We start from the raw sequence: 20,073 nt of genomic DNA on the forward strand, positions 1-20,073 counted from the left end.
CATACCAGTGCATCAGACCATGTTTATGTTTCATTTTAATGGAAGAAACTTCTTCATAGAGAAGCATGTCAAATGCCTTTAAACACATATGCCATGTGATTGTGAGGTCATCAGAAGTCAACATCTACAAAAAATCCTCAATCATAGTTTTGTGATCACCTTCCAGTGTTGCTACTTTATTGTCTTTTATTTCAGGATGTTGGCAGAGAATGGAACTGTGATACAGTCTAATCAGGAGATGATAAGACACAGAGATAAGGCAAAAACCCTCCACATTTAGGAAGCCAAATTAATCAAAATATGCAGCTTCTTTTTACAGCAGAATGAGCTGCTAAGGGCCTGTCAACCCCATCCTCTCTCTGCAGTAAGTCCCTAGAGAACATGAATTGCCATATCTGAGTCTGTGTTTTCAAAACCAAAGCCTAAATGCCTAAATGACCCTTTTATATTCCAGAGAAGACGGTGTTCATCAAATAGATTGTTTGACTTAAGGGAATTCTCCTCCAACACATGAAAATATTATTAAGAGGAGATGTTTTTTCCTCCATATTCTCTGAGAAAAGACAGAATTTAGAAGCAGAGCAGTCAGCACTCAACATAGGCCACATTTATAGTGTGACGATAATGTGTGATGCATAAAAATACCTGGGATTTATGGAAGTTTTCACACTGAGCGTGGAGACCCAGTTCTGTATGGAAGACAAAGGCAAATGAACATCTTCCATACATGAACAAGACTAACTCTTGTTGCAGCATTAGTAGCGCCCGTTCTGAAATTATACCTCCAGTTCCCATATTTATACTTCCATGGAAATGCTAAAAGTTTGAAAAAGTTGCCTAAGCATTTACATCTGAGGGACATGTAGCTCACTTAATTTAATTTATCGAAGTGGTGTTAAGCTGTCTTAATGATCAAGTAGTTTGTGGCTTCTTTGCATTGGATACATGGTAGCTCGCACCAGTATAATAACTGAAGAATGTCCAGCAATTATTTATACAGATAATTCAATTCAATATGCAGAATTCTAGACTAGAAGGGTGTGGGGTTTTTAATATTGCCTCTGGTTATGAATGTTATTTCACCTTCATTCTATCTCCCAGGACACATAAGAATGTCCATCAAGAGTGTCCATGACTGGGAGGGAAGAACTAAACTTTCTGTATGAAAAGCAGAGAGGGCCTTGGCTCTGTGTAAGCCCTGCTCAGCAAAAACATTTCTATTATCATTGCTGTGTTCAGCACAAATCCAAAACACAGCCCCATACTAGCCACTGGTAAGAAAATTAACTCTACCCCAGCCAAAACCAGCACACTCCCTCGAACAAAAATTGACTCAGAATTACATTGTAAGGGTTATGCCATATGTTGAAAATCACAGAGGTCAGTTTTGAAACAAATAAGTACCAGGAATAGATACAGAAACCACATTGAATAGAATCTACTCTGGCTATCTATTGTTTATCTTCAGCCAACTCCCACTGTAGGCAGTGAAGAGCTAGCAGACACGGTACAGTGCCCAAACAGCAGTGCCTATACTGCACAGAAACATTGGCCCCATTGACTCGGTGCTGCGCTCTGCAGTGGCTTTGCTTCCTGTTGTAGAACCTTCTGTGTTTCTACACCTGGGTCTGAATCCCAGCCACGTTGTACTCCTCGGATAATTACGGACCTAATTACAGCCTAATCAAGAGTCCAAGGAACTCAAACACAGGTCTTGCAGAAGTGGCATAGGACCTATGGAAGCTAGGATGCCTGGGGGATAGGTCAATACAAGTTTGTAAACTTCACCGGTCCACTAAGATTTGGTGCAAACCTGTGAGAAATAACTACACATTATAGTTCTTAAACAGCTGTCAAAATACAAAGGGAATTGCTAGAAGAAAGAAAGATTACCTATGTCATAGGGGACTTACCCTTATGACTTTGCAGGGAAAAAACATTTTTTGACATACATCACATGTTCATAAACAATACATGATAGATGATGGGGGTTGTGTTCATCTCTGTTCTCCTTAATTGTTTTCATCTGTAGAATTCAAAAAGAAGTAGATGATTAGACAGAGAACTTCATAAGGAGTTACCTTGTGATTTGATTTGTAAATAATTTGGAAATTGGAATTGAGGCAGTTTGTAGTAGAGCAAAAATAGAGTCATGTATGGTACATTCCTAGCAGAGCAAGAGCTGGCAACCAGTGCAGAAAGCTTCCCTTCAGCATAGTTTCCATGAATCTGTATGTGCTGGTTTTCATTAAGGAGCTTTATTCTCTTGTGTGTTCTTCCAAAATGTCAAGCTTTTATTAAGGTTAGCCTGTAGAATTGTTTTTTGCAGAAAGCACATTTTAGTCTTTGTACTGCAGGCATCAGATTGCTATTGGAAGCAAGTAGTGAAAGGAGCTAGTTAGGAAGCCCTAAAAATGAGCTGAGAACATGAAGAAGAATCCTGACCAAAGCTTGAGCTGAGATCTGCTTGAGTTTTATATGACAGCTAATCTCTGCTTCAGTTTCCCAGTTTCTAAATACTACAGCTTACCCAATGTTTATGAACCACCCAAGAGAACTGCAAAGTGATCAGTCGCAGAGGAGAGCGGCAACAAATAGCAGGTGTGGATTTATTGCATATGGGGGAAATCTCAGTTGTGTAGAGTATTGCCTTGTTCAGAAGCAGCTCTACCTTCCCCAGCTAGTACAAGGAAATTAAAGGTCAGGGAATACAAAAATGGACATTTATTGGGACACTGCAGTGTTTAGGTAAGTATATAGTCCTCTGTAGCTAATGTTCAGAAAGGAATTAGTTCTTCCAAGCTGAAAGCTCCAAAAAAGGTTAAAGTAATGTACCAACTTTTTCCTCACTATCTTTGTTCTTCAATCTTTCTTTATTATTCATATTTGGCTCCTCATGTCTTAAACTTCAATATGTATCTTGCATGTTTTTTCTAGGTAGAGTTAGCAAGCCCAGGACTTTTTCTCTTCTTTAGTAAACATGTTGATTCTATCCGGATTCTTATCTGCTGTAAAACCACTTTATGTATTATTGCTGTCCACAGATGTATTATTGCTGCCTCTGTGATACTGCCAGACTAAGGCTGAATGCTCCAAGATTATTATTTTATGTGGACTAATAGTAGGAAAAGATTTTATCTATGAAATTCCTGAATAGTGAGGTCTGGCACAATGCTCTTGGTTTTGAGAAATAAGGTAAACCATATTTTCATGTAGATACTGAGTGATTTTGCAAATCATATGAGTATCACAGATAAGAAATGGGAAAGGTATTCATAGAATCTTAAAATCATAGAACGGTTTGGGTTTGAAGGAAACCTTGAAGATCATCTACTTCCAACCCCACTGCTGTGGGCAGGGACATCTTCCACTAGACCAGGTTACTCAGAGTCCCATCCAACCTGGCCTTGAACACTTCTAGGGATGGGGTATCCACAATTTCCCTGGGTAACCTGTTCCAGTGCCTCACCACCCACACAGTAAAGAGTTTTTTCCTAATATCTGATCTAAGCCTACTCTCTTTCAATTTAAACCCATTCTCCCTTGTCCTGTCAATACATGCCCTTGTGAGTAGTCTTTGCCTGTCTTTCCTGTAAGTTCCCTTCAGATATTGGAAGGCTGCAATTAAGTCACCCCAAAACCTTTTCCAGGCTGAACAATCCCAATTCTTTCTGCCTTTCCTCATAGAAGAGGTGCTCCATCCCTCTGATCAACTTTGTGATCCTCCTACAGAGTCGCTCCAACAGCTTGATGTCTTTCCTGTGCTCAGGACACCAGAGCTGGTTGCAGTACTCCAGGTGGAGTCTCACCAGAGCAGAGTAGAGGGGCAGAATCACCTCCCTCGACCTTCTGACCACTCTGCTTTTGATGCAGCCCAGGTTACCACTGGCTTTCTGGGCTATGAGTGCACGTTGCTGGGTCGTGTCCAACTTCTCATCCCGCAGTACTCTCAGTTCCTTATTGGCGGGGCTGCCCTTGATCTGTTCACCCTGCAGCCTGTACTGATACCGGGGATTGCCTTGACCCAGGTGCAGCACCTTACACTTGGTCTTGTTAAACCACATGAGATTCCCATGGGCCCAATTCTTCAGCCTGGATAGGTCCCTCTGGAAGGCATCCCATCCTTCAAGTGTATAAACCACACCACTAACCTTAGTGTCATCTGCAAATTTGCAGAGGGTGCATTTGATCCCTTCATCTACGTAATTAATGAAGATACTAAATAACACTGGTCCAAATACGGACCCATGAGGGACACCACTTGTCCCTGATGTCCACTGGGACTCTGAGCCATTGACCTCTACCCTCCAGATGTGACCATCCAACCAATTCCTAACCCACCTAACAGTCCACCTATCAAATCCATCACTCTCCTATTTGAAGAGAAGGATGTTGTGGGGGACTGTGTCAAAGGCTTTACAGGAATCCAGATAAATGACACATGTAGCCCTCTCCTTACCCACTGATGTAGTTGCTCCATCATACAAAGCCACTATGTTGATCAGATGGGTTTTTTCCTTCGTGAAGCTCTGCTGGCTGTCTCGAATCACCTCCTTGTCCTCCATGTGCCTTAGGAATTATTGTAGGAAGTGTCATAGGGACCATTTCTCTTTTACTTCTTCAGAAAACTCATTACTACAAATCTTTCATGTTGGTCTTCCCATCTAAGAATAACCAAACATATTTTGCCAGAAAGGAGTAGTTTCCATTTTTCCTTGCCATCTCCAGCCCAATTACATTGTTCTGTGATTTACAGTGACTGTTTCTCACATAGAAACTCTTCCTCTTTGTTAGAACATTAATTTCCTAACATTTTTCATTTTGTTTATTAAGTATGAACAGGAAGAGTTTCTTCTTGATTTTCATTCTGGTTTTCCCTGACACACCTGGGTCCATAGCAGACCTTAAACAGCATCTAAAGTCTCTGCCAGTTGTTCTAACCCTGTCATACTCTTTGTCCCTCCTTTGAATTCATCCCTGACTGTGATCCGCATGGCCATGAAATTTTCCCCAGACCTCAAGAAAGAAGACAGAGACATGACAAGTGCTATATCACATGCACAAACTTTCTCCTTCCCTTCTGCTCCCTATTCCTCGCAGGTTTCAATGTGGAGCTCAATGTGCACACCCTACATAGACAGGGGCAGAAATGGCACAAAAAATTGGAAAGAAGAAGAAAATGTTTTAGTGTCTCTGATCCCCAGAAGAAGTTTTCCTGCTGTCTCTCATCTCCACATTCTCGGCCTGAGCAATGTCACAATGCAGTTATTTGTTCCTTTATCCAGTCTATATAAATCCAGTTCTACCCCTCTCATCTTCATCTCGCTTTGCCCCCCTAAGCCATTTAAACAGCTGTTGTTGCCACTGTGCTAAAATACTTCATGAACCTTAATATATTTACTCATAAGACTTCTGAGGTCTGGGAGCTTTAACAGTTCTATTTAAGTATGGAGCATCTGAGGTCAGATAAGAAATCTAGAGCTAGTGATAGACCCTAATGTGCACATTGCTCATGGCAAGGGTGCACTGCATAACCCCAGGTTTTGTAAAGTTTTTTTTATCTAGAAGGAATAGTGATAATATAAAATGCAGTAGAGACTGTACTAAAATCATATAAGGGTCATCTTTGTTGCAAAAAATTGCAAAATTCCCATTGGGATTCATTGATGATACATGAACATGATGATTCCAAGGGGAGAGTCTCTGAAGCTAGAATCAGTGTTAGGTCCCAAACTGTCTTTTGGTGCTTCTTGAACATTTTCATAAGCAAAGGGAAACAGAATATAAGGCAAAAAATGTGTCAGGAGAAAAAAGTCTATTTGCTGCTGAAGAAGACCACCCACTGTAATTGTGGGTATGTTTGATATTCTGTCATATCTATAATTTTAAACTATTAGTGGCAGTTTCCATATTTTCTAATAGAAAGGCCCATTACTATTTAATGTCATTATATTATAAATAAATGGTTTTTATTTTATTGTTACTTGAAGTATTATTAATAACCTATAAAAATGCTCACAATTTAGTACATATAGGAAGCAATGCCAAGGTAGTCTCTTCCCTGACAGCCATATTCAAATGGGTTTAAAATCAGTATGATTTTTAAATGTGTAATGTAATGCTTCTCTGCTACTATGTGATAAAAAGAAGTCTTAGGTCAGAACCCCTCTCTCAGTAGTCTCAGATGTTAGCTTTTATTTCCAGAAAAAAAAGAAAGATTATTCTAAGGCATCCAGTTTTCCTTAGAAATACTGGGTTGGGTTGAAGTTCTTCTTTTTAATTACTAAGGCTGAGCAAGGTTTTAATAACCAGTAACTGCAGCTATGGAATACTTGTACAGTTATCAAGAGGCAAAAAGCTGTGTGGGCTTGTTTATTTTTTTTATTTTTAATCCCCAAATTTCTTTCTTTGTCTGTGGAATCGTAAATCTTAAGTTAGTCTTTTAAGGCTGATGTAAACCTTCCCCCCTTCAGAGGCAGCCAATATTTGGAGCTGGAACTTCAGACAGAGTAAATCAATAAAAATAAAGTAGGGATTTGATATAGTGTAATAGGTCAGGAAAAAGGAATGGAACTACTTATAAATCATAAATCAACTTGGTTGTATAAATAGTTTTAGTATAAAAGTTAATGAAAATGTCTTGTGTATTTCAGGCAAATGAGTATATGCAATAGCTATGCATGCTCATTTCTCTTCTGCAATTATTATTCCCTTTGAAATAACATATTTTAGGGCATTTAAAAAAAAAAAAAAAAGCAAAGGCCCCTTGCAGTAGGGTCCATATATTGCTTTATGGGGATACATTTTTTCAGAATCAAATTGTCTGTTCCAGTTTACATATATATTTCATACCTGAAGTATTAAGATGCAGGGGAAACAATTCTTAGCCTTTCAGTAACAGAGAATTAAAGAACTTTTGTCCTTTTATTTTCCTTTTTTTTATTTAAAATCTGAAGACAAAGTAAATGATGGCAGTAAGTTTTTCCCCATTACATTTCAGTGTCAATTTTCAGTGGGGAAGAGGATGGTCCAAGAGCAAATTTCAATATGTCTTATTTCAGTAGATATTACTAGAGGGGCCGAGAGGATTCAGATAAACTGAAAGATTACAGACTACACAGCACAAAGAAGATGCTTTGTGTGTCTCAACTTTATTTTAATTCAGAAATTGAGACATTTTTCTGAAGTGATAGGTTAGGTCAGAACTGACTGGGCCTTCATCTCATCTTCTGTGCTTCCCTCCATCTTCTACTTCCATCCACTCTTCAAATTTTTGTACACCAGTGAAGTACACCATAGTAAGAGAGGCTCTAGACAGATGGTTGAACTGACTTGCATATTTCTGGAATGTTTATGTCAATTTTTTTTCCTCAATTACCTTACCTTTCCTAACTTATTTGAAATGAAAATGCTTTCTGGAAAGGTCTGTCTCTCTCCATAATTATATAGGGATCTCTAGGTTGACTATGATATTAATATTTACATGGTTATTTGGGAACATTTATCTGAATATTGGGAGCTCCTCATTTATAAGGAACTTCCTACAAAACTAATGAGGTCCAGAATAAAACTGTTCTAGAGAGGGAATTTCCTTTATTGCCATTTTGTACCTCTCCAAGATCCCAAAAAAACAAAGCAAAACAAAAATACCCTTAAAAAATATGTGCAATGAAGAAGTGAAATCATATATATATGTCCCTCTTACCCTTTCAAAGTAGAAGTTTTCTGATTTATAAATACAATTAAATAAAAATATAGAAAAAAACTCACAAAATTTGCATATGAATCACAATTAAAAATGAACTTGTAGATTAATTGTTTTCCAAAAAGTTGTCCTTTTCCAAGAAGAAATGACCTTGCTTGTATTTCATCATATCAATGTTTGAAATAGAAATACTTCATTAGCTAGACTGTTCGGGGAAGTTATGAAGTTAGCGGTTTGACAGATTTGAAAACAAATTACTAAATCTGTAGTTAGCTGTTATTTTCAGTTCCTATAACCCAACAGTCAAAACTCCTAAAGAAACTTACTTGCTGACGTCTCTAAAGGAACTACTGATTTTCTTACAAAGAAGTAAAACAAAAAATGCAGAACGATGCAAAGGCAGGAAGGGGAAGTGAACTTCAGTTTTTTGGGGGGACAGGAGTGGGGGGAACACACACATAAGAAAAAGAAAAATTCCAACAAACCAAACAAAAAAAAACCACACAAAACCACAAAACCAAAACAAACAAACAAAAAACCCCACCCACACCACCGAAGAACCCCTAGAGACTGGACAGCAAAGAATGGAGATGGCCAAAATCACCAGTCACTTTGGGAAGCCTTAAGCTTTTATTTCAGGACATCACTCTATGGAAATAATTCATTCCTTATCACTTCCCTGTAGTCATGCAGTCAGATAAGGGACTGGCAAGTACTGATGCACATGTTGGGCAGATGAATTTCACAGCTGCTTCCAGGGCACAGAAGGAATTCAGGGATGGCAAAACACACAGTAATACCTGAACAAATCCTGGAAACCACGCAGCAAAGTTAGTTGGTCTATACACAGGAATTTTGGGTGGTACCCTAAGAAGGGTGCCCATAGGGTATGAAGTTTTACCTCCAGGAAACTTGTAAGTACTTGCTTTCTTCATGGAGAATATGCCCACAGGGAAACTCTACAGCTTATATCATCCCATCTCATTACTTTTACAAGTAGAAGAACCCACCAGAAGGATTTTACCTGTGCAGGTCCCTTTGTCTTGTGTTTTCCTGCCCTGATTTCACTTAAGGAAAGGAGAGTTTGTTTTCTTTTCTTAAGTGAGCCCAAAATGCTATCCAGAATCAGACTGTGCTTGCAAGTGAGGCCAGAATATAACCCATCTTTTATATTAATGCCCTTGGGGGCTGAAATGGCATTATTTTAAACTGCAGAGAGGTATATCAGTATGATAGTTGTGGATTGCAGAATGGACTTGTTTTACAATAACCCCCATAGTCGTAACCAGAGCTTCAGTGTGCTGAACACATGAGCCCATCTGTGCTAGGTGCCTGCAGGCAGTGGGAGCCCACCAGAGCTGCCCATGGGCAAGAAAAGGCAGGAGCAGGTACAGGCACGAGCAGCGACAGAGTTGGCGCATGTTTATCATTCTACTGTGCAGCTCAAAGGAAAAAAACTATCAGTAACTCTAGTAGGCTGTCTGACTAGGTCTGTATGGAAACGAGTAAAAGGCTGTCAAGAGAAAGGCAGAAGGGCAGGAGGAGGGTCTGTTGGGGAGCTGTAGGAACACTAGTTAAACCTAGCACATCTTTGGCTTGGCATGGCCTCTGGCCACCTGGAATTTCTTTCTTACCCTGGTGTCTGCCCAGTCAAGTAGATACGAGGTGTCCTCGGGCTCTCTGGTGAGTCACCTGCAGGTCCTGGCCCAGCATGTAACCAACACTCACTGCAGGGCACCCAGCCAGAGGAGCAGTGCAGGGTGATGCCTCAGGGTGGTGAGCTGATGAAAATTAAGCTGGTGTAGGTATGGCTTAGTATATGTGAGTAACTGTTGAAGCATAAATTCATGCTCATCTCTTAGCTTCTCTCTTAACCTTGTGCTTCCCAAGCATGAGCCCTGTCCCATGGGCTGGGCTTTAACAGTGTAAATGCTAGCCAGGTTAGGGGTGGATCCCCAGGTTTAGACCTTGGGCTGAACATGTTGCGTGGACACCACCTTAGCACTCGACTACATGTGTTCAGGTTTCCGCCTCAGCAGGTATAACTCATAAACAGACAGCCAAGCAGGCAGTGGTAAGCAAGCATGTGCAGAGTCTTTCCCAACCAGTGACCCTTTGCCAAAGTAAATTACCTTCAGTTGTCATTTAAATGAGAATAAGCTTCACTGATTACTTTTTGCATAATCATTCAGAATGAAAACAGATGTTCCTCAGCCCATGTTTAAAGCTGCAATGCACATTTAAAGGTAGGCAAGTCTTGTTAGTGAATTAGTTTATCTGAAAAAACATATCTGGTAATGGTAATGAGAGTATATTTCTGAATCAGAAACCATTTCCCAAGCTGTTAGACATAGCCATATGCAAATTGCCATTCCAGTAATATTAAAGTTGTCCCAGCATGAGTCAAGCTTTGGTTGTTGTTTTTAAACAGCAACAGTAACTTCCCCTCAGGAAAACTGCTCTGAATCACTGTTAGGTTTGGGTGAGTGTTTTAATAGAATGATTTTCTGGCTTTAATTATTTTAACTTTACTTGCTTGCTACCTTTACATTTCTTGTTGTGACACGTTTTCAATCTACAGCCAGGAATCTGGGTTGCAGTGATATATTAGACTTCAGAAGGAAGCAAGTCACTCTATCTAAATCATCTGAGAAATTCTTTTTTGTTTTCCAGTCTGTTTGAAATTGTCAGGACATCTCCTTTTCCTCCCAGCGTATAGACCTGAAGCATTAGCATCCCCACACATATATGTTGCTTCCTGCTGAAAGAATATTTATAGCATTTCTGACCTTTGAATGAACTTCTACGAATCAATAACAGCAAAGTGGAAAGAAGGTCAGCAGCAGTTTTCCTCTTGACCAAGTGTTGCCAGTGTTAGGCTTGGAATATCTAAGATATATTAGGAACTATATTAGAAACTACCATAACCACATTTATGCAGCATTTTTGCAGGAAATTTTAAGATTTCTTCAGCACTGTTTTAGACTTGCCATCTCAAAGATACAATACAAGATCAAAGCCAGTGGTGTCACTGATGATTTCTAAGTTGTTGTGTATCAATTTTTACATGGCAGAACTTCTACAAGAAACCTTAAGAGACAGTTTAATAATTTTTTTAGCTATAATTTTGCCACAGGGCAAATGTAAGTGAATTAGAAACTGTTCTTGTTAATGGCTTACTGCAATTGAAACACCGTTCATTTAGTCCTGCTCCAGATTGCAGAAATAAAATTGACACAGTCACCCCTAGACGTGTGAGCACAAGCAGCCACGTGAGATGCTTCAAGGCAAGGTTTACCCATTCACAGTCTTCTCCCTACGACCCTACAACTCAAATATTTTAAAGGACTTTATCCTAATTTCTCAAATTTCTGAAGTTCCTTCCAAATTGAAGTGTTCCCATAATGAACTAGACATCTCAATGCTGTTAGCTGCCTCCTTCTTAAGGGGAAATTAATTTCCCTTCATTTCACTGCCTAAAAGCAAAGTTCCTAACTTAATTAAATCCTTTCCTTCTCCAGAGCTGGCACCTCTAGAAAGTGCTTCTTGCACTCTCTTTTGCCTACCATGGGATCCTGGCCAATTAGTTCAGATTGTAACCATAAATTAGAAGCCTAAATTCCGGATGCATTGGGTTAAGTGAGATGAACCCCATTGCTAGGGGTGACAGTAATAGCTCTCACAGAGTGAGAGGTCTTCTACACTCTAATTGAGTGAATTGTTTCAGTCAGGACTGCCATTTATGCCTTTCCATAGAAGTAGCAAAGCAGAGTCTTGCTCTTTGCTGGAGCCTTCTGGTGTTGCTGTAATACACAGGGCTCCTGTTTTCAAATGCAATGTTTTTATTCTAAAAATACCTCTCAAAATAGCTCTATTTTTCTCCAATATTTTCCTGATTGAATTGTCTCCCAATGGAGAGACAATAACTACACTAACCTTCACAAATGTCAAAGAAACTTTTGATAGCAGCTCAAAAGAGTTTTCATAAGTTTCTTTTTCTATGTCTGTGTCATTTGAAGATTGTGTCTGCTCGTTCAGCCAGCCATGCAAATATGTCTAAAAATACAGAGAAAATGAAACAAATTTACTGAAGTTTGACAACTTCTGTTTGATCAAAAGTTGTTTGGTCAAATGTATTTTAAAAGTCAGGAAATAAAGATATTTTTAATGGATGCTATCATACTTATTATTATTATTATTGTTAGGTTCCTGAAGAAGAACAAAGGAAAAGACATTGCCACACAAGTTCTACATGAATTGTTAATGTCAACTTTGAATTTCCTTGTTTTTTCCTAGTTTATAAAACATCCTTAATATAGAATTGTTTTGTCTGAGAATAAATCCTGTGTTTATTCAAATTCTTAGATTCATAGTATTAAAGAATTATTTACTTCCTTTCTCCACATACCTATTTCCCCCTTTTTGCTTCTTTTTCTAATTTCTTTCAAGGACCAATGTACTGCTTCATGTACATCTTCAGTGCTCTTAAACAAAAAGTTGTCTTATCATTTCACTGTTCTCCAGAATTTGCATTCCAGCTTCCAGCACTCTCTAATCAAGTGAATTTTCCTATGTCTTACTCTTATTCCTAACACATTTTGAGTACTTTGAAGAATTCTATAAAGCAGGAGAAAAACTGAAGTCCTAATGTTACAACCTAAGTCAGATCTCAACACTATATTGGCTTCTAACCCATCTGTCTCTAGTATAAAATTAAGACATGTTTGATTGAGACTGAATAACAAAATCAACTGTTTGTTGCACCAATTCAGTAGACAAAATACATTAATAGTAATATTTCTGATGAAATTCTAGTTTATTGGTTCACTAAGGCTCCAGCAAGAAGCTAAAAAGAGTTCATCTGTCAATAGCACATGGATCTGAAAAAGCAACAAGGTTACATGGACAGCAGGACAGATCCATCTGCTTTGGGACTAGCTAGAAACGAAGCCTATGGCACAGTTGGGCGATGACAAGGGAGTTTCAGCTTCTGCTGATTTTTCTGAATCACTGACACTGCCAGTGTCAATGTATGTCAGTGTGGATTACACCACCACCAGCAGTATTGTCCACTCATCATTTCTTCAAAACTGTATGACAAGTGGAACTGCTCATTATTTTTGCTTATCTAAGGCTGGTGAATGCCCTTAAGAGCTACTTCAGTCTGTTTTGTTGTTTTCATGTCAGTGTTTAAAAACCATAGGTCATTCGTCTGTGTGACGAGGTACATGTTGTCTCTTACAATCTGTTTTCTCTCACAGTTTCACCTTACATTTTTAGCAGCTCCTCCATTTGTACAGTCCATGTGGCTTCCTACCTTCACGCTGTAGTGTTTGGGAGGCCAGCTCATTACCTTGATTCCTTAGCTCTTCTGTAGTCCATGCAGATAAGGCTCAGCTGCTTCTTTTCTCACAAATGTCTGCCTACTCCCAGCTACCAAACACCTTGACTGAATCTGCAATCAGTACCAGAACTTGAGCCAGATACTGGAGCTGGTTTAATGTCAAAATAGACCAGTCGTGCGCAGGCAACTTCTCACACATGTCACAAATACAGGAGGATGGGCTGGTCTCACTAAGAACATGCAATTTGGTGATTTCAGAGAATGACGAGGAGCAGGAGGCTCTGCTGTCACTGGACAAGCCTGGCTGGTATTCCCAAGGTAATTCTATCCAGCTCTTTGATCTGCTGAAGAAGATGACTGGCAAGCTGGATCCCAAGGTATGTTTAGAGTAAATCTTTCTGAAAATACTGTTTCAGTCAAGAATTCACCAGACAAGCTTTCATTAAGGTTTTTGATGTGACTGGTAACAAACTCTTGTTCTGGCTAAGCTTACTGCTGTCTAGCAGACTGCAGCCCAGAACTGGAAGTAGCATATTAGTCTTCTTATCAGTAGAATATGTAAAATTTCTGAATGTTTTATTCTGTATGAATGATCACACATTTCGGCAGCTTTAGGAAGAATTGGATTATAATCAGGTAATCTCCCTGGGGAAACAGATTAAATAGATTAAAAGGTGAAAACTAGGATTATGTTATTTAAGTATAGGTCTGGATGGGTGAAAATGCGGCTGAAGATGATGTGACCACATTTTCTGTAGTGAACAAACTCCTCTCTGGACACAGAAGAGTTCTGTGTCACCAAGAGATGCTCCATGTTCTCTCTTGTTTCCAATGTAGTCCAAAACTCGTTCCTGTTTAGTGTATTTTCTTGGTAGTCATTCACCTGCTTCCTGTCAGGCTATTTCTATCAGTCAAAAAACTCAGTGATGTCCCTTGTCCCGGTACCAGTCAGGCATCCCTGTTCCGTGCCCCTGGAGGGCAAAAGTGAGGAGGGTGTTATGAGGCCAGCCTTTCCCTTATGGAGCTGGTAGAAGATAAAACCCCAAACTTGATATTAATAAAATATCTTTGTGTCATGACCAACTGTAAATGTGGGGGAATTTTTATTAGGTTATTTTAAACCTCTTTTTCTCTTTCTGTGAAATACAGTTTGCTTGTGTTTTCCTCATATACAATGAACTTTTAATTTGCTTCTTCCCTTGTAGGTTGTTTATTTTGGTGATAGCATGCACTCAGATATTTTCCCAGCTCGTCACTATAGCAACTGGGAAACTGTCTTCATCTTAGAGGAGCTTCTAGGGGACAAAGCTACAGTGCCTGCAAAGGCTGAATCTGAGCCCTTGGAGAAGAAAGGAAAATATGAGGTAAGGGTTCCTTGCAGATGTTTCCTGGAACAGAATAAAGTTACAAAAAAGCCTCATGCCACCTGCACTGAGAATGAACCTGCTTATCTCACCATGCTGGCAGCATCAGCATCCCCCACAGACATATCCTTCTTGCCTTTCCAGGAAGATGCTGTTCTGTCCCAGCTTAGGCCTTGCATGAGTGACACAGAGCTTCTACTCGGACCTAAGTCATGGATCTCAGCAAAAGAGCTGTGTGTGCTCTCCCTTAGCAACAACCCATAGTCTTCTTTTTAGTAACAAGAACCTGCCCTCCATCCTACAAGGAGAAATTTCATGGACACTTATCACAAGTCCAGCACCTGAATTCTGCTGAGTTCATGACATTTCCCTGTGTGTTGTGGCCAACTGTAAACACAGGGGAATTTTTATTAGATTGTTTTAAAGCTCGCTTTCTTTCTCTGTGAAATACAGCTTGCTTGTGCTTTCCTTGTATACAAAGAACTTCTAATTTGCAGCTTACCTCATAGGTTGTTTATTTTGGTGACAGCTGCACTCAGATAAGAGGGACTGTTTTGAAATTGTTCCAGTGCAAACTGCTGATAGTTACTCCAGATAAATTATGTGACTTTGAGGTTGATCGCAGCTGGGAAGCAGGGCCTTAGCATTACTGCCACCCTTTTATTCTCCCACAGAACTTGAAAAGTTACTATGGTTTATCCTCCTCTCCACTGGCAAAGAACAAAGTAGATAGGGAACAGCGCTCATATGGATGATGTGCCAGCATTGTACCTCCAGCACTGTAGGTAGGAACTGCAGTGCAGCTTCACTCTCTGTTTGGAGCGTTTTAATTTCATATGCTGCTAAATAAATAGGTCATTTTCTTCTAGTTGCAGAGAGATGTATGTGCTTTTTGCTCTTTGCTTTGTAAAGCACTAGGCTTGATTTTTCTGTTAAAATAAGTACTCTTTATGATTAAAATGTTAACTTACTGATAGAAAAAATTTGTGGAGGTAGTTTTATACTAGTTATGTTTTTAATCTGATTAAGAAGTGTTGTAAAAGCCAGTTTTCAATGGAGAAAAGGATATCTTCAATGGGACTAAAACAATATAGATATGATACCTATTGCTCTACTTTTAATAGACATATCTTATATTTTCACCCATTATCCTGATTTCTAAACTAAGGTCAGACAAAGACAGTTCAATCACTGAAATAAGGAAATGTATTCATTGTTGTTTAGGCTTTTTCCTAGGTTGCAGAAAAACAAAAATTAAGACAAAGAAACTCAATCTCCTATCAAGAAAAATGTGTTTCTTGGTAAGAAAGGTCAGAGGCAGGTGGGGGGAAGGAAGAGTTATTAGTAGCACTACATGGGTCAATATAATTTGATTTGAAGAATTAATGCTTTAAAAATAACTCACTCTCCTCCACAATTTTGTTCATTCTCTGACTGGAGATTCTGCTACATTGCTGCATTTTTGTAAGGTTTGTGGGATTTTATTCAACCATGGTTTCTTAAGCATTTAAATGGACAGCCAGAAAATGTTTCTTTTCCTGGAAGTACAAAGAAAGAGTAATTGAGCAATGTGTTTCTAAGCCCATGATGATGATTTGGTTTTCTCATATTGAAACAGCTCTGGTCAACTGCTCACAAGATCCATCTTCTCTATCACATCAGTTATCAAGCAGGAAATTGAGACTTTTAGACATGTGCTTGACATTTCACTGATGCTATAGTATTCCTGTCTCGGGAGACACCACCCCTGCCACACACAGCCCCTGTTCAGTGTACATCCGCTACCAGTGACAGCAAGCAAGCAAGGGAGAAATGAATTGTGTTGATTAAAGGAACCTGAACCAGGGGGGCCATGGCAGGTCAGTGGTGTTATTTCATTACCACGCTGCTCACTGGAGTCTGAACAACAGGTCACATCCATATCTCTGCAGTTGACTGGACACCACTAACTTAATAGGACTAGTTCAAAGGGTCTCCCTTTACAATCCTATGGAAGTTTTATTTTCATTCCCCCAAGCAACTTCTCCCATTAACTCTTTGGTTAGGAAAGGAGAAAAGCCAATTCAAATGAGTGTACGAAGTCAAGTGTTTTTGGCAAATTAGTCACAAACAGATTAGATTTCATCTGATCCATCAGCCTTAGCATTGGCAATAAAAAAATACACTGCTCTGTGTGTGCAGAGAGGGACTGAAAACTTAATACATTACACAATCCTCAATTCTATCACTCTTTATAAAATGCTATTAAAGAAATAAAGTATTACTTTAATTTGCAATTGCATCTTTCAAAAGGAAATTATAAAAATCTGTTTCCAGTTGTTTGACTGGTGTTTCATCACTAAAAGAGGGAGGGGAAGAAAACAACCTTCTCACACACAAATTAGGACTTGTAATTTCCATTTTTATTGGCAGTTTTTGTCTTTTCCCTTCAATTATATGCATGATATAAGCCAGATACACATAACTGTGAAATTATGGTAACAACTACAATTCTTTTAAGTGTATGAGTCGTAACCAAATAAGCAAGAGAATAGCAAATTAAAAACTATTCATGCAATTACTTGGCTCCTAAGTGAATTGCAGCATGCAGGGGGAAAAAAAATATGAAGCATTGTGTTGAAACAAGATTTCCCCCCCTTCCCAGAATCGGGGGTTTGTTTGCTTGACTAGAGGCTTTGGTTTTGCCTTCTGTTCTTTAAATGTGTGATCAATTCCATCAATGAAAACTCAAAGAAAAGCTGGAATTTGTCCCAGGATTTTGAGGGAAATTGTTGCAGAGGAGCTGTAAGAATCTTGGGCTATAGGAATGAACAGAGCAGAAATCAAAGAATTTTTCAGTGCATATAGATGACAATTTTGCAGTTGGAAGGGAGAATTTAATTTTTACAGTATTGCCTAGTGGCTGGTTGGTTGTAGGGGTCAGGGCCCTTATTCCTCTGAATTTCCATTACTCTCTTGTTGTGAGCATAGACAAGGCTATTTACTTTGTGCCTTTTGGCTCTGTTTGTCTCTTTATTCCTGTTTAACACAAATCCAACAGTACTTTCAGGAATAACCTGATGTGCTGTTGTGGAGCCTGGTGAGTTAAAACAATGTCCTTAAGGCAATATGCTGAAGTGCAATGCATTTTATTTTAAGTCTGCTTATAGTGATCTATAGGGTAGTTTAGGTACAATAATCATTGGTGAAATGTTTTATATTAGCACATGACTTGTAAGCGTGCAGGTTCGGTGCAACAGACCAGTGGCTGACTTGTCCATTTGCATACCCAGCATAGGTGTGTTATTTAGGAACACCTGGTTGTTGTGACTAGCACAGCTGTGCTGGCAGCAACATTTCACATACATACCGTTATACCAGCAAAACTGTATTTTGAGCATTGATTTTTTTCTAGCAGGAGTCGCTGATGGTGTTACTACCTTGGCACAAAGCATGCAGCCATCAGTACCATCCATCATATTGGATGCCGTGAAGTATTCCTCATGCTCTGTGCTTGGTACAAAGATGATGGCATAGATGGCAAATCTCCATCTAAATAAAGCCTTTAAAAAATACTAACAGCTTGACTTTTCACTCCTGTCTCCCTTACATCTTCCTTTTATTCATCTCTTTACCAAATGTAGAAAAGCTTCAGAGCTCAGCTCCCTGCCTACTTGTATTTTAGAAAGGTCATTTGTAAGTTGACAACTTAGTGTTACCCAAGGGTCCTATTAACAGATTCTGTCTGCTCTGTTAACAGGCCCTATTTGTCTGCAGTTAGTAAAACAAAGGTGACAGTAAGTATTCCAGGTGTTTTGATTTAGTGGAAGATCCTGCAACTTGGGGAAGCCTGGTACCATTTGCTTGAAGTCTAGACTTTTCTTTGAGGCTTTGTACCCTCAACTGATACAATCAATGTTTGACCTATTACTGTCTGACCAATATACTTGGGAGCAATCGCATATGCCTGGGGGATTTACATGAGAAAGAGGGTTTGCTCAGCACTTCCCAGGATCCACTGTCTTGCTGTGAGAGCAAATCTCATGTCTGGGGACTGCAGGAGTGGCTGGTGCATCCTCCAGAGATACTCAGCCCCACTGTTGAGCATGTGCCTCCAGGCATGTGAGGAGTAGACATGTTAAGAGCAGACTTTTGCCTCATTTCAGATGTAGAGATTCATAATACGTGGTCTGTCCTTATTGCAGGCTATGTGAGCTGCCCATGAGATACGGGCACTTTATGGACTTCAGGTAGGGATGGCAGTGGGAGTGATGTCTGATGCTTCCTAATGGTGTGGGCAAAGTTTTGACAGCTCTTTTCAGATTTGAAATCAAGATTTAGCCTGCCAAACCTGCCCTGTAATGTGGAGACAAGCCAGTAGCAATGGCTTATGATGAGGGGAGCTCTCTACCACGTGATTTGATAACAATTCTTACATCTAATTGGATTTGGTTTTACTAAGGGCTTGGGTTGTAAATCCAAGACATAATTCCCCCCTCTTAGTAAGGAAGAAATTCCCATGGTGAGATTCAAACCTCTGAAAAAATCAGTTCATGTCCTAAGGTTGCATTTTTAGTTGCCTGTTGAACCAACCGTGCATTTCAAAAAGCAAGACACATTTTTTCTCTTGTCAATAAACAAGGCCCTGTTTTTTGTGCAAAGGCTTGTATGGGCCAGTATTGGGATTGCTGTTTCGATTAATCACCTGAATAGCTGAAGAGTTTTCTGCATATGTCATCCAGCTGGTAAATGGATTTTAAGTCAGCACAGCATCTACATTTAATTATAACTGATGTAGAGACCTGGAATTTGCATGGAAAGATGAGATTTGGCAAAAAAAGAAAAAGTGAGATGCTGTCCCTTTGTGTAAGGGGAAAAAAAAAACAAAACAACATAAAAAGCCTGGGACTTAAATTAAATTCGTGCTTTGAAACAAAAGATAGGAGGTTTTTTTCAACTTATTTACATCAGAAGACAGAAACTAATATCTATATTTGTTGAAATCATACTTCCTCCCCACCCCCAGCTATGCTCAGGGGAAAAACTGTTACACAGACTCACAAAAGAATGGTTCTGTGTTTGCTGACATGGTCTGTTTGGGTGGATCAACAGCTTTCTTGTCATCAAAAGATACAGGCCTCTGTTATAAACACAAATGATTCCAGCAGATTCTCAAAACTATTAAGAAAGGGGTTAAATGGAAAATAAAGTACAAAAGTTTACAAATCTGAGGCACACTACGATATTTGTTCTTCTATGCTTTGAAGGTCTGAGAAGTTACTTTGCTCTCAAATGACTTTAACAGATTTTCTGTAGCGTAGTTCACAGGGTTTTTTTCCAGTTTTTCATCTTTCTGTAGATGTCTCCTGGATTTTTTTCTCTGATTCCTCATGACAGTATATAACAGGTTGCAGGAGGAACTGGTAAAAAATCAGTTTTCTCAATGTTGTGTTAGTGCTTTCTTTAAAACATAATTAGTCTAGATGTTGTTTTCTGAAAATATACATGAAAAAAATCAATTTTCAGAATTTGCTAGGCAACTGAGTGGCTCTCCATGAGTTCTGTGGCTCTGTTTTCACTCTTTCTTCAGCTCAGAAACAGATAACACAGATGCCATTCATCACAGTTACTCCATCCAGCACCAGGAAGCTCCTTTTCCCCGAGGAGGACATCCAGGATGT

At 39.3% G+C, this 20,073-nt stretch overlaps 1 protein-coding gene across 3 annotated transcripts in view; it reads left to right on the forward strand.

Moving 5' to 3' along the window:
- NT5DC1 (5'-nucleotidase domain containing 1) overlaps nt 1-20,073 on the forward strand; it is a 135,650-nt gene that overhangs the window by 100,673 nt on the left and 14,904 nt on the right. For all 3 annotated transcript variants that reach the window (XM_017828974.1, XM_017828982.1, XM_017828990.1), the window contains 2 exons: nt 13,308-13,426; nt 14,255-14,413. In XM_017828974.1, the coding sequence (XP_017684463.1) occupies nt 13,308-13,426; nt 14,255-14,413 (278 nt within the window). The remainder of the gene's footprint in view (nt 1-13,307; nt 13,427-14,254; nt 14,414-20,073) is intronic.

Source organism: Lepidothrix coronata, unplaced genomic scaffold (assembly GCF_001604755.1).
Source record: "Lepidothrix coronata isolate B3197 unplaced genomic scaffold, Lepidothrix_coronata-1.0 Scaffold5, whole genome shotgun sequence".
Lineage (NCBI taxonomy): Eukaryota > Metazoa > Chordata > Aves > Passeriformes > Pipridae > Lepidothrix > Lepidothrix coronata.